General features: G+C 36.5%; 4 protein-coding genes across 5 annotated transcripts; all 4 read right to left on the bottom strand.

Moving 5' to 3' along the window:
• Window positions 1-428: 428 nt before the first annotated feature.
• LOC122572367 (odorant receptor 4-like) lies at window positions 429-3,118 on the bottom strand. Its single transcript, XM_043737254.1, has 6 exons — window positions 3,044-3,118; window positions 1,437-1,949; window positions 1,259-1,358; window positions 800-910; window positions 574-729; window positions 429-506 (listed from the first exon to the last, which is right to left on the bottom strand). Exons 2-6 carry the CDS (start codon window positions 1,922-1,924, stop codon window positions 456-458), a joined length of 906 nt encoding a protein of 301 aa, XP_043593189.1. The 5' UTR covers window positions 1,925-1,949; window positions 3,044-3,118; the 3' UTR covers window positions 429-455.
• On the bottom strand, window positions 2,980-6,763 carry LOC122572248 (odorant receptor 4-like). Of its 2 annotated transcripts, XM_043737029.1 has the most exons (5): window positions 5,647-6,763; window positions 5,479-5,578; window positions 3,432-3,542; window positions 3,202-3,357; window positions 2,980-3,130 (listed from the first exon to the last, which is right to left on the bottom strand). In XM_043737029.1, exons 1-5 carry the CDS (start codon window positions 6,447-6,449, stop codon window positions 3,080-3,082), a joined length of 1,221 nt encoding a protein of 406 aa, XP_043592964.1. In that variant the 5' UTR covers window positions 6,450-6,763; the 3' UTR covers window positions 2,980-3,079. The 2 variants fall into 2 exon arrangements, with proteins under 2 accessions (XP_043592964.1, XP_043592963.1); XM_043737028.1 differs by having other exon boundaries at window positions 3,127-3,357.
• A 91-nt stretch (window positions 6,764-6,854) lies between these two features.
• LOC122573823 (odorant receptor 4-like) lies at window positions 6,855-10,185 on the bottom strand. Its single transcript, XM_043740721.1, has 3 exons — window positions 8,094-10,185; window positions 7,715-7,825; window positions 6,855-7,655 (listed from the first exon to the last, which is right to left on the bottom strand). The coding sequence occupies exons 1-3, from the start codon at window positions 8,937-8,939 to the stop codon at window positions 7,452-7,454; spliced, it is 1,161 nt and encodes a 386-aa protein (XP_043596656.1). The 5' UTR covers window positions 8,940-10,185; the 3' UTR covers window positions 6,855-7,451.
• On the bottom strand, window positions 10,015-11,833 carry LOC122572313 (odorant receptor 85c-like). The gene is made up of 5 exons (XM_043737153.1): window positions 11,011-11,833; window positions 10,832-10,931; window positions 10,621-10,731; window positions 10,193-10,348; window positions 10,015-10,125 (listed from the first exon to the last, which is right to left on the bottom strand). Exons 1-5 carry the CDS (start codon window positions 11,811-11,813, stop codon window positions 10,072-10,074), a joined length of 1,224 nt encoding a protein of 407 aa, XP_043593088.1. The 5' UTR covers window positions 11,814-11,833; the 3' UTR covers window positions 10,015-10,071.
• Between the last annotated feature and the right edge of the window lie 406 nt (window positions 11,834-12,239).

Here is a 12,239-nt window from a genome sequence, read left to right as displayed (position 1 = left end):
TTCTAACAAAATTTCTTATGTTTATAGAAGATATGGAAGATATACACGATTTTCCGTCTTATATATAAACTAAAATATTTCCTACGATGTTAAAAACCTGTTTACTTGTTAAAACAAAAGTAAGATTACAGGAGAGAAGGGATAAATTATCTTTATCCATGAACTCCCGTATAGCATTGCTAATACTTACATTAAATATTTAATAATTACATAATAATTATAAACTATAAGGTTTAAGTTTAATGTAACAATTATGTATTAATATGTATAATAATGCGTTATAACTTTTCAAAAGGATAGACAAATGACAGATTGTCATATATATTTATATACATGTATATGACATTGCCACATGTATTGTCTTGTATATATAAAAATAATAAGCAATATCTTTAATACTCCTTATATTTTAAATTTTACAAGTTTACGCATCAACAGATCAAAAATGTACTGTGTTATGTGACTTGACGCAACAGGTTGAAATATGTGCAAGCAGTTTTCATTACCTGGAATAGTATCAGATTTTTCAACAATTGGTGAATATAGATAAATGTAAATAAACTGATAACTTACATTACCGAAGGTGAATATGGACATATTAACTAGCTTACCAGCAGTGATTTTAATCATCATGCTGGATCTTAAGATTATCTGGATCAAATTAAGTATGTCCTTGTAAGGTAAGTAGTACCAGTTTGTCATATAAGCCATTTCTCCAACTTTTTCGCACTATTGAAAATTTTCGCGGTAAATGTTGATTATATTTGGAAACAATTTATGTTACCTATATGTTCGTTACCTGTTCTTTTAGTGTCTCACCAATATAACATATGACAAAAATGTTAAAAGTCATAGAAAAAAGTATTATTAAATATGCGGGCATATACTGAATATCATGATCTCTCCATTCCTAAAGAAAATATGATATATTTTTAATTAAATTAACTACCTTTTATTCAGTGAATTTGAAAGCAATATTGTTTAAAGAAAGGCAAAAATTTTAAAGAAAATATATCACCAGACTGGCTAAAAGTATCAACAAAAGTTATTAAATATAGAAAGCTGGTAATTCAAAGTAATATTTTTTTAATTCAAAGTAAGAGTTTTACTCAAAATAAGAATTGCAATATCAAAATAAGTATCGTTTCCAAAATACGTATCTATGTATAATAAATTATTATTAGGGAACATACTGGAATGAGTAAATAAACTCATATATTTTTCTCTCTAAAATAAAATAAATCCTTTATGAACGTACCATAAGGATATAATATCCAATCATGCAAATGTTCATCGTACACTTGAACAGTTCCATGAAGCATATTTCATTCATCACATCTTCGATACCTGCTATAAAACTGCATTCAATATGTACTTATAGTATGTTACGAATAGGCACCAAAATAACGCAATAAATATTCTTCGATAAATCTTACCTCAGAACTCTGAGATGATGTTCAACGATCTCGCCAATTTCATTCAGTCCAACATTTGTATTATGATCCTTCGATCGATTCACAAATTCCTTGATCCACATCATGAGAATAGTCAGTTGGCCATACGCGTGGGCTGCAAATACAGCAGCCATGCCAACTGCGCCAACTGCGCTTGAATTTGCGATAAATCCAGACATAAATTGCGAAGCAAGTATGATTTCATATGTTGGACTAACGTCAATTGGGATTAAATTTTTATAGAAACCGCAGGGTAACAGACGTATAATTTTTGTTTCATTTCCTATCTCGATGATTCTCGTGGCGAAAGCCGCCATCGTGCAGTGTGACAAGACACCAACTTGCATGAAAGTAGTACAGAAAACTGTAATATAGCGGCCAATCCTCGCATAACGCATCATTACCTGTTGATCCTTCTGCCTAGTTACGATTTTCCAGTCATTTTGTACATGTTCTATACAAACACGCATCTCTCTGCTTCGTAACAACAAGGTGCTATAATTAATGCCACCGATAAGCCAATGACTGAAAGGGCCAAGTACCTTCAGTTTCATGCGAATATTCTCATCTTCCAGAATGAGGTGGAGTAAACAGGGGATTATGGTGAACAACACGAAGAAGTAACAGAGAAAGATTAAAACAAAGCAAATAATTCTTTCGAGCCTCGAAGTGGATGCGGGTAGAGGCCAAACTCCGATTGGTTTGAGGAACCATCGATTTAATTGCAAACTGTAATCGCTAAGGCTATACAAATTTTCCTCGCTTTTTACAGATTCTGTCATCGTGGTCACTCGACGAAGTTATGAGAACTACTGAATCGAATGTTTCACATGAATGGAGTCGGTGCATCAGAGTGTATAACACTTGCATAAAGTTCTGAGTGATTCTATGACGATCGATTTGTCTGGACAGTTTTTACAACTTGTACGGTGCACGCGATTGTGTATGCTTGAAAGTTACCGAAAGCTATCGTGGGAACGCACAACGTGGACATACACATTATTGGTTCTACGACAGATTATGTTGGGTTTAGTTGGTATATGATTGAATTGATGAAGTCATTGGTGCAGTACTTTGCGAGATGTGAAATGTTCTAGATTTTACGATTCTAGAAATTAGTTTTTTGAGATATGCAACGAAGGTAAATGTTTGTTTTATTTTCATTGTTGTAAGTTCTTGGTACGTTGGAGTATGTATCATTGATTTTTTGATCAGGTCAATGTTGTTTAAAGGACCTCCATATTTTGAGGCTCGAGTGTTTCATTACTGAGCATGTACAGTTACATGATTTCAAAATATTGCATTGGTATGAGGTATATATTTTGATGTTGTCTGTAAGATAGGTAAATTTTAACGATCGAAACAAATGAAAAAATGGTGACTATGGAAGAAAAGAGTACTCAGACGCCATGATAGTAAATACATTTCAATATTATCAGCAATAAATACTAATTAGCAATTTTATAATTTTTCCATATTACTATATTGTAACATGAAAAATTTCCAACTTGTCTTGATTTAATATTCGAGGATATTCGTACAAAAATGTCATGCGATATATTTGCAAATTTTTATGTTTTAAATCTTACAATTTTATGTATAGGTTTTACCAGCGGTGCATATCGTCATGTCACTTGACGCAACAGATTCAAATAGGCGAACGCAGTTTTCATTACCTGAAATACCGATCATTTCCATATGGATTGAACACTTTATAAGGACAGAGATATGTAAATGCATGACTTACATCACCGAATGTATTTATGGACATGTGAGTTATTTTTCCAGCCGTGATTTTAATTGCAGAATTGGATCTTGAGATGATCAGAATCAAATCAAACATGTCTTTATTAGGCAAATAATACCACTTTGTCATATATACCACATCGCCAAATTTTTTGCTCTGGTAGAGATTTGGAACGTCGATTACACTTTGAATTCATTATACTTAAGTTATCAGATTATTTTATCTGTTACCTGTTCTGTCAATATATCACCGATATAACATACTGTAAAAATATTGAAACTCATGGACGCCATTATCATGAAATAGGTAGTCAGATTTCGAATATCATGTTCGGCCCATTCCTGAAAATACAAATATTTCACTATTAATTGAATCAATTATCTACGTCCTTTAAATTATGGAATTCAAAAAGTCCCAAAGTAAAAGAATCGTAATTAAAATCATTGCAGTATTCAAATACAAGTTACTTGAATTAATAAAAAAAGTGTAGCGGCACTCGACAGTAAACTTTGTAACGGTTTCTGTCCCGTGGCCCGCTATACAAAGACCCTATCCTTCGGACAAGATGATTGCCAGACGTCGAAATACTTTTATAGCACATTTTCTATCTAATCTAAGGACCCGCTATAAACCTTAGGATTTTCCTAATTTAGCTAAGGTTCTTCAAACGAGCAAATAGCCTTTGTTTTAGCATTTCCTAAAATTTATTACATACTACAGGAAGATACGGGAAATATGGTTTTTCTCACGTACGATGCTTCCCGCTAGCAACTTTCTCTCGAGGGTGGTTAGCATCCTTCCTCAACCACCGACCTAAAGATTAACCAATTAACAGCAATGTCCATTTCCTTCACTTTCCTAACGAAGATTTTCCTCGACGAATCTGATGACCTCGTATCCTTAGACACACCTATCATAGTTTTCCTCTGCAGCATCATCGTGACGGAAAGTCAGTTGAGTCTCGAGTCGCTAGTCGAGAGTTCGATCCCGAGCGATGTACGGGGCCCCGGTGTGGGCGGATGATCTGATGGCGAGTTGCAGCAGCATCCTGCTCCTAAGGAGGCTGCACAGGGTGATCGCCATCAGAATCGTTAGGAGATACCGAACGGTGTCTCACGCGTCGGCGACTGTTTTGGCCGCGTTTCCCCCGTAGGAGTTCTAGACATCGGCACTCAAGCGGAGATACTCCCATATGAGAGCGCTGGACCCCGAAGAGAACGCGGCCGAGCAGGCGGTCCCAAACGATCTGGGAACCGTCGAGAAGGATGCGTGGGACCAGTGACGGTCTCAGCTGATCAACGAGGGAGGCGAACATCGAGGCCTCCCAAGTTGGCAGGCATGAAGAAACCGCCGCGGTTTCCCGCTGTCCTTCAGGATGACCCAGGTGCTCACGGGACACGGCGTGTTCGCCGAATACCTGATGAAAATCGGACGCGAGACGACGAACATCCTTCACCACTGCGGGGAGGGCAGGGACACAGCGCAGCACACGCTGGAGTTTTGTCCGGCGTGGGAGCTGCCCCGCTATACCTTGCGTCTCGTCATAGGCGAGAAATTGACCCCCTCGGCGATCGTAGAAGCGATGCTGAGCGGGCCGCAGGAATACGAGACTGTCCGCCTCTTCTGCGAGCGAGTAAAGGAGCGGGCAGAAAGGGAGAGAAAGAGAAACTCTCACCCTTGTAGGGTAACGCGATGGAGGGGATGGCGTTCAGGCGGCCCAGGGCCGCTCCACGGCCGCCCCCAACGGGACGCGACCAGCAGGGATAATGGCGCCAGGGGCAATGGCCTCCACTGGCGCCAATACATTAGGACCGGCTCGATCAAGGGGATGCGGGAATGCACTGGTAGTAATTCGCAAAGACCGAGACCACGAAGCATTCTTGTCATACGCGTAGGCGGGCCATCGTGGAGTCTTAATCGGTAAGAGTCCGACACTGCTCTGCTACTGCCCGCAGCGGCGGAGTGTCCATAAGGAGATCTCTACGTGCAAAAAAAAAGTCTCCAGTCAGCAATCGAGTCGTTAGCCGACAGTCGATAGTTGAGTAATCATCATCTGAACTAGCCCCGCGCACTCTGAACCGCTATCGTAACGCATCGCCTAGAAGTCGAACTTGTATCCACGAAGTGCAAACAGCTATTCGTTAATAAACATATTGTTAACCAATCACGAGTGATTCTTCAGCACCTATTTTGGGCCACTTGAGCGTTTAAGTAAATTATAGTTACCATAGAAACACATAAAAATAAGCACATGTTATATTTCTTATCTTTACGTACCGTAAGAATGTAATATCCGAGCATGCATATGTCAAGCTTGCTTTTTAACAATTCCATGAAACAGAATTGTGTCAACACGTTTTCGATACCTGCTATCAAACTGCAATCGATATGCACATGAAAAACTCCGCACTAAAATCCCGACAAAAATGCAGAAATATATCTTACCTGAGGATTCTGAGATGATGTTCAACGATCTCACCTATTTCGTTAAACTCAACACTTTTTCTCTGATTTTTCGATCGATTCACAAATTCGTTGATCCATCTCATCAGGACAGTGAATTGGCCGTAGGCGTGAGCTGTGAATACAGCACCAATACTGATGGCGGCAACGGCGCTCGAATTTACAATAAATCCAGATATAAATTGCGTGGCGAGGACAATTTCGTTCATTGGACTGGTATCAACGGGAATTAAATTCTTATACGCAGCACAGGGTAACATGCGTATAATTCTGGTTTCGTTGGCGATCTCGATGGTTTGAGTGGCGAACGCTGTCACCACGCAATATGTCAAGACGCCACCTTGCATGAAAGTAGCACAAAAAGCCGCGACAAAGCGGCCAATCCTCGCGTATTTCATCATCACTTGTGAATCTTCCGGTCTCGTTACTATCTTCCAATCAGTTCGCACGTGATGTATGCAATCACGAATCTCGTTGCTTCGTAGCAATAAATTGGTGTAATTGATGCCTCCGATAAACCAATGACTGAGAGGACCAAGCACCTTCAATTTCATGTGAATACTTTCATCTTCCAGAATAAAGTGGAATATGCAAGGGATCACGGTAAACAATATAAAGCCATAACAGAGAGCGATTAAAATAAACGAAATGATTCTTTCGCGTCTCGATGTTGATGTGGACGCAGGCCAGGCACCTATTGATATTAGTAGCCATCGATTAAACTGCAAACTGTAATCGCTCAGACTATCAAAAGTTTTTTCTACTACCGCAGACTTATTCGTCATAGTGTCCACTAAAGTTGTGGGGACGACTGAATCGGATATTTTTCATGAAAGGAGAAAGTGTATCAGGTTGTATAGCGCTTGCGCATTGTAAGCGGGTCGATTCGTGTAGTCAGTCTTTGCATCTAGTTGCAGCAGTACACGCAAATGTGAAGGTTTAGAAGTCGTTGACAGCTATTTTGTGAAGTGACTATATGGTTTAGTGGACCTATTTAAAATATGGGAAGATTTATGGAATTCTTGGTGGAGTGTGTGGAAATACAAACGATTTCACTACGGCAGTTAAATTTTTTAAATACTAAACACGATTTGCACAGGTAATTCTGAAAATGCTATGATATAATTAGAGATTAGTGTAATAAAGATTATGAGTTGACAGAGTTGACTATATTAGGGTCATTTTTTGAACAATAATCGGCGGAGAATTGATATCCACTTTCGAAGATGGTCAGGTAAAATGAACAGATTGGATGGTCAGAAAATGAATACAGTATCTATGCATATGTATGTACCGTGATTTACTTATTCTAAATAATGGAAAATCATATATGTTTTGTTTTATTTGTTTAATATTCCAATTCTTTTTCCTACAGTTAGAATAGACATTTGTTTCGTGATACAAGTTGAGGTTATCTTTCAGTATATCTTAGCAAAAGGTGTATAAGAAATATATCATGCATAAAAGTTACACGAATACAAACAATATTTTCAACAATATTATTGCCAGTATCTATACTTAAAATCGTAAAAACTTGTGCAGTATAAACTATACTTTAAGATTATATTTTATTACGTCACTTGACGCAACAGGTTCAGATACGTGAAAGCAGTTTTTATAACCTGAAATAACAATGATTTCATGAGGATAAATATGTAGATAATGTGTACAGTAGTCTGATTAAACGAACTTCCATCGTCTGACTTTACTTATAGGAACGCAAATTTCTATCATTCAAATAAGAGATCATCAACAGCCAAATTTTATATTTTAACTCTTTAATAAATTCAGATAGATGGCGTTCCAGCATAAACGGAAATATCAAGCAGGCTTACAGTACTGAACGTTTGAATGGACATATGAATTATCTTCCCTGCGGTGATTTCAACGACCACACTCGACCGCATAATGATTAAAATCAACTCAAGGATTCTCTTTTCGGTTAAGTAGTACCAATTTGCCATATACACCACGTCACCAACTTTTTTGCTCTGTTAAAAATTCGTTCGATTAATATTCATTATGGCTTTGATCTATTACGTTTCAGTACCTGTTCTGTCAATGTTTCACCGATATAACATATTACAAAAATGTTGAAACAGATTGAAGCCAGAAGCATGGAATAGGTGGTCAAAATTTGAATATCACTATCAGACCATTCCTAAAATATGCAAAGAGAATGCAAAGATCGTACACAGAAAGGATTTACTAATAAAATAAATGTTATAGTTTATTATTTTAATAAGTTTTCTTTAGTTTAATATTTATTTAATATAATGAGAAATATCAATAATTAATATGTACCGTAACAATGTAATAGCTGAGCATACACATATGCAGGGTGGATCTAAGCACTTCCAAGAAGAATATTCGATTTACCGTCTCCTCGATACTCGATACAAAACTGTAATTGGAACATAGGAAGATTACAGAAATACAAACAAGAACATATAAGAACGATATAAAACAGAATACCTCAGTGTTCTCAGATGACGTTCCACGATAATTCCTATGTTCTCAAATGGAGCTATTTTCTCTTTCCTCGATTCATTTACAAATTCTGTGATCCATGTCATAACAACATTCAACTGGCCACACGCGTGAGCAATTAGAACAACCGTTATACTGAGAATCCCTAGTGTACTAGAACTTACGATGAACCCAGTTAAAAATTGCATAAAGAGAATAATCTCATTCGTAGGACTTTCATTGATATCTATCAGTTCTTTGTATATCACATATGGCAACTGGTGCACGATCCTCGTTTCATTACCTACTTGGATTACCTCTGTGCTCAACGCTGTCATGAAACAATAACAAAAAACACCACCTTGCATGAAGGCCGCTGTTGAAGCCGTCACATAGCGACCAAATTTTGCGCTCTTCAGCATCACTTGTTGATCCTTTTCCCTCTTCACTGTTCTCCAGTCTGCTTGCATATGCTCGACGCAATATCGTATATCTTTACCTCGTAATAACAGAGTAGTATAATTGATGCTACCGACGCACAAATAACTCACAGGTCCAATCAGCCTTAGTTTAATACGAAAACTTTCATTTTCCAGGATTATGTGGAGTAAACAGGGGATTATAGTGCAGATTAAAATGACGTAGCAGATGACGATTAAAACGAAGGACATGATTCTTTCGAGTCTCGAAGTAGAGGGAAAAGAAGGCCACGCACCGATCGGTTTTAAGAACCAGCGATTTAATTGAAGACTGTAGTCGCTACGGCCATCAAAGTCGATCTTTATAGTCACAGTTTTATTCGTCATGGTGGCTACTCATCGACGCTGTAAAAACAACTGAATCGAGAATAGCCTGCACCGCGTGTGCCAGTGAACCAGGATTTCTTAACGCTTGCGCAGCTTTCTCAGAATTATAAATTGTACATGCCGATCGATTTGTCTAGTCAGTTTCTGTACCACTTGTTGAAGCAGTTACTGAATACGTTTAAAAGTTGTCGACAGTTCAAAAGATGTCGTGTGACGTAGTGGATGGTGTATACGCAAGGAGAATAATTCGTGCGATATATCGGGATTGAATTGGAAGTATAGAAAAATGTATATTTCTCGAATAATGTAGGTTGGATTAATTCAGCCATTCAGGACTCAAATATTTCAAGACTCTTTCTAAGCTACATTTGTGTGCTATTATTCTATTACACTAAATGAATACAATAGCATGATGGATTTTTAAGTAAATTTTATTATCATGTGGAGATAAAAATTCGCTTGGTTTGGATCTTCGCTTTATCAGCATAAAATAAAATACTCAATTTTCGTGACAACGATGGGGGAACTTTTCCAGGAAGGGATTAATGGGGTATTCAAAAATTGCAAATAATCTCATGGATGGAATTGCTATTTTTTAATACTAAGTGCTGAAGGTCAATTTTTGGTTGTGTTTTACATTATTCGAAGAGTACTACAAATAAAAATAAGAATTAACGCAATAAATAGATTGCGCATATTTATATAAATTCATATTTTCATTACATCCATTATACATGTATATTCGTATATCGATTATATAAGCCGACATCATCTTTTACGAAAACGTGTACATATATAATGATGATACGACTAGAAATTGTAAACCGTATGAATTGTTGCTGATTCTTCTACTTAGAGTTTTCGAAATTAGAGTTTCGAAAGGCAATTTTACTTCCATATTCATACTTACTATATCATGATTCGATTTTATTTCACATTTTTTTATAGTTTCACGATTGACGTTTTCTAATTTTAATTGTTCAAATTAAAAAGCAATTCTGATTACGGTTGAAATTCACAATTTCTGACATCAATTTTTAACATAAAAATTGTATACAATATACGTAGGTATATTTCATTCTTTATATATACAATTTTTAAAAACACGTTACACTTTTTCTAGGATTCCATTTTATCCCGTCATTTGTTGTAACATATTCAAATACGCGAAACCTGTTTTTAATACCTGAAACGGTAGAATACTTGAATGAATAGACAACACGAGCAGAAGTACAAGTATCGAATTAACTTACATTACCAAACGTATAAACGGACATCTGAATGAATTTTCCTGCAGTCAATTGAACAACCATACTCGATCGCGCGATGATCAAAATCAAGTCGAGGATTACTTTATTGGGTAAATAATACCAGTTTGTCATATAAACCACTTCACCAACTTTTTGGCACTGTTAAGAATTTGTTCGATTACTTATGGTCACGATTTTGATTTTTAACATTTATACTATTTAAAATTAATATTCATATCGCTTGACATTAATATTAATATCAAAACTACAAAGGACTGAAATATGAAACCTTTTAACAAAGGAATCTAAATGAAAGACATACAAAGAAATCATCAAAAACATAGTCTTACAAATCTATACATTTACTATACAAGATTATGAATTATTCATTTTAGTTACTGTGATAATTTTAGTTAACGACTCTCAAATACCTGCTCCGTTAATATTTCACTGATATAACATATCACGAAAATGTCAAAACAAATTGAAATGAGCATCATAAAATACGTAATCAAATTCTGAATATCATGGTCAGCCCATTCCTAAAAAGAAATCGTATACTGAATGAAACAATAATATGCAAAAATGGATTCTCGAAAGAAATACATTAGTAATAATAATAATAATACATTTGAAAAGTACCGAAAGAATATAATAGCCAATTACGCAAATATCCATCGTGGATCTGAACATCTCGACAAAATATATTTTGTTCATCACATCCTCGATACACGATATAAAACTGTAATTAACACATAATGTATTCGCAGAGATCATTCCTACAAAGCCAACAAGAAAAGGAATAAAAAAGTACACCTTACTTCAATGTCCTCAGGTGTCGTTCCACGATCATTCTAATTTCGATAAAACTGCCAGTTTTCTTCCTTTCTCTGGCCTTATTAACAAATTCAGTTATCCATACCATAATTACGTTCAATTGACCGCACGAGTGTGCAGCTAGCACAGCTGACAAACCAAAAATCCCACTTGTACTAGAATTTGCTATAACAGTGGACCACATTTGCAAGAGAAGCATGATTTCGTTTGTTAGACTATCATCGACGTTCACCAGCTTCTTGTATACTGCACAAGGTAAAAAGTGTACGACCCTCGTCTCGTTTCCAATTTGTATCTCCACTGTATTTAATGCTGCCACGAAAAAAAAGCACAAAACGCTACCCTGCACAAAAATGACGGAAAAACCCGCTATGTAGCGGCCTAATTTCGCGTTCTTCAGCATCACGTTTCTATCCTCCTCTCTGGTTACTGTTCGCCAGTCAGCTTCTATATGTTCTATGCATTGTCGTATATTTTTGCCATGTGTTAACAAAGCTGTGTAATTAATGCCGCTGAAGATCCAATGGCTTACATAACCGAACATCTTCAATTTGAAGTTGAAGCTTTCGTCTCCTAGAATCATTAGCAGTAAACTAGGAATCACAGCGAGAATTACAATACTTAAGCAAACGATGTTTAAAATAAATGAAACGATCTTTTCTAGTCTTGTCGTGGAAGGAGACGATGGCCAAGCGCCGATTGATTGTAAGAACCATCGATTCAATTGAAGACTGTAATCACTGTTGCTGTTGCTGTCACTTTCTACGATCACTGCTTCGTTCATCATCGCGGAATGAAGTCGTTGTTAGAAATCAAGTATTTACATATAGAGGATGTTTGTAGAAGTTCAACGCTTGCGCGGGTTTTTTATGTTGTTCAACTGATCGATTTGTCTAGTCGGTAGAATTTTTTTAGAATACTGCCGAACTATATACACATGGAAATTGTCAGCTGCAATCGTGTGAAATGGGTGATGTAGATGCAATGAATCATTCTCGTTTCTAACTTTCAGGGTGTACGTTTAGAAATATTTTTAGTAGTAGATGGATACGTAATCGTGTTATGTGCTAGTAGTAGTTGAAGGTGTTTTAATTTGCGCTTATGATTATGATAAATTTCATGATGAGTGATATAATAATTTGAAATTATTTATTTTTATATTTTTCTAAAATCTAACGTGTGTTGTAACTGCTTTTTAAAGAAAACGGAATAC

Source organism: Bombus pyrosoma, linkage group LG2 (assembly GCF_014825855.1).
Source record: "Bombus pyrosoma isolate SC7728 linkage group LG2, ASM1482585v1, whole genome shotgun sequence".
NCBI lineage: Eukaryota > Metazoa > Arthropoda > Insecta > Hymenoptera > Apidae > Bombus > Bombus pyrosoma.
Note: the sequence above shows the minus strand (reverse complement) of the source record. Positions and strands in the feature narration are given on the sequence as shown.

Coding starts and splice junctions, on each gene's coding strand:
- LOC122572367 (XM_043737254.1), bottom strand. CDS start 1,924: ATGCGTGTTTGTATAGAACATGTACAAAATGACTGGAAAATCGTAACT. Junction 1,359..1,436: donor CATCATCTCAGAGTTCTGAG/GTAAGATTTATC, acceptor TATTGAATGCAG/TTTTATAGCAGGTATCGAAG. Junction 730..799: donor GTGAGACACTAAAAGAACAG/GTAACGAACATA, acceptor AATTTTCAATAG/TGCGAAAAAGTTGGAGAAAT.
- LOC122572248 (XM_043737028.1), bottom strand. CDS start 6,449: ATGACGAATAAGTCTGCGGTAGTAGAAAAAACTTTTGATAGTCTGAGC. Junction 3,543..5,478: donor TCGGATATTACATTCTTACG/GTACGTAAAGAT, acceptor TTGTATTTTCAG/GAATGGGCCGAACATGATAT. Junction 3,358..3,431: donor GTGATATATTGACAGAACAG/GTAACAGATAAA, acceptor AATCTCTACCAG/AGCAAAAAATTTGGCGATGT.
- LOC122573823 (XM_043740721.1), bottom strand. CDS start 8,939: ATGACGAATAAAACTGTGACTATAAAGATCGACTTTGATGGCCGTAGC. Junction 7,826..8,093: donor TGTTCTTGTTTGTATTTCTG/TAATCTTCCTAT, acceptor TGCATATTTTAG/GAATGGTCTGATAGTGATAT. Junction 7,656..7,714: donor GTGAAACATTGACAGAACAG/GTACTGAAACGT, acceptor AATTTTTAACAG/AGCAAAAAAGTTGGTGACGT.
- LOC122572313 (XM_043737153.1), bottom strand. CDS start 11,813: ATGATGAACGAAGCAGTGATCGTAGAAAGTGACAGCAACAGCAACAGT. Junction 10,932..11,010: donor CGACACCTGAGGACATTGAA/GTAAGGTGTACT, acceptor TGTTAATTACAG/TTTTATATCGTGTATCGAGG. Junction 10,126..10,192: donor CCGTTTATACGTTTGGTAAT/GTAAGTTAATTC, acceptor CTACCGTTTCAG/GTATTAAAAACAGGTTTCGC.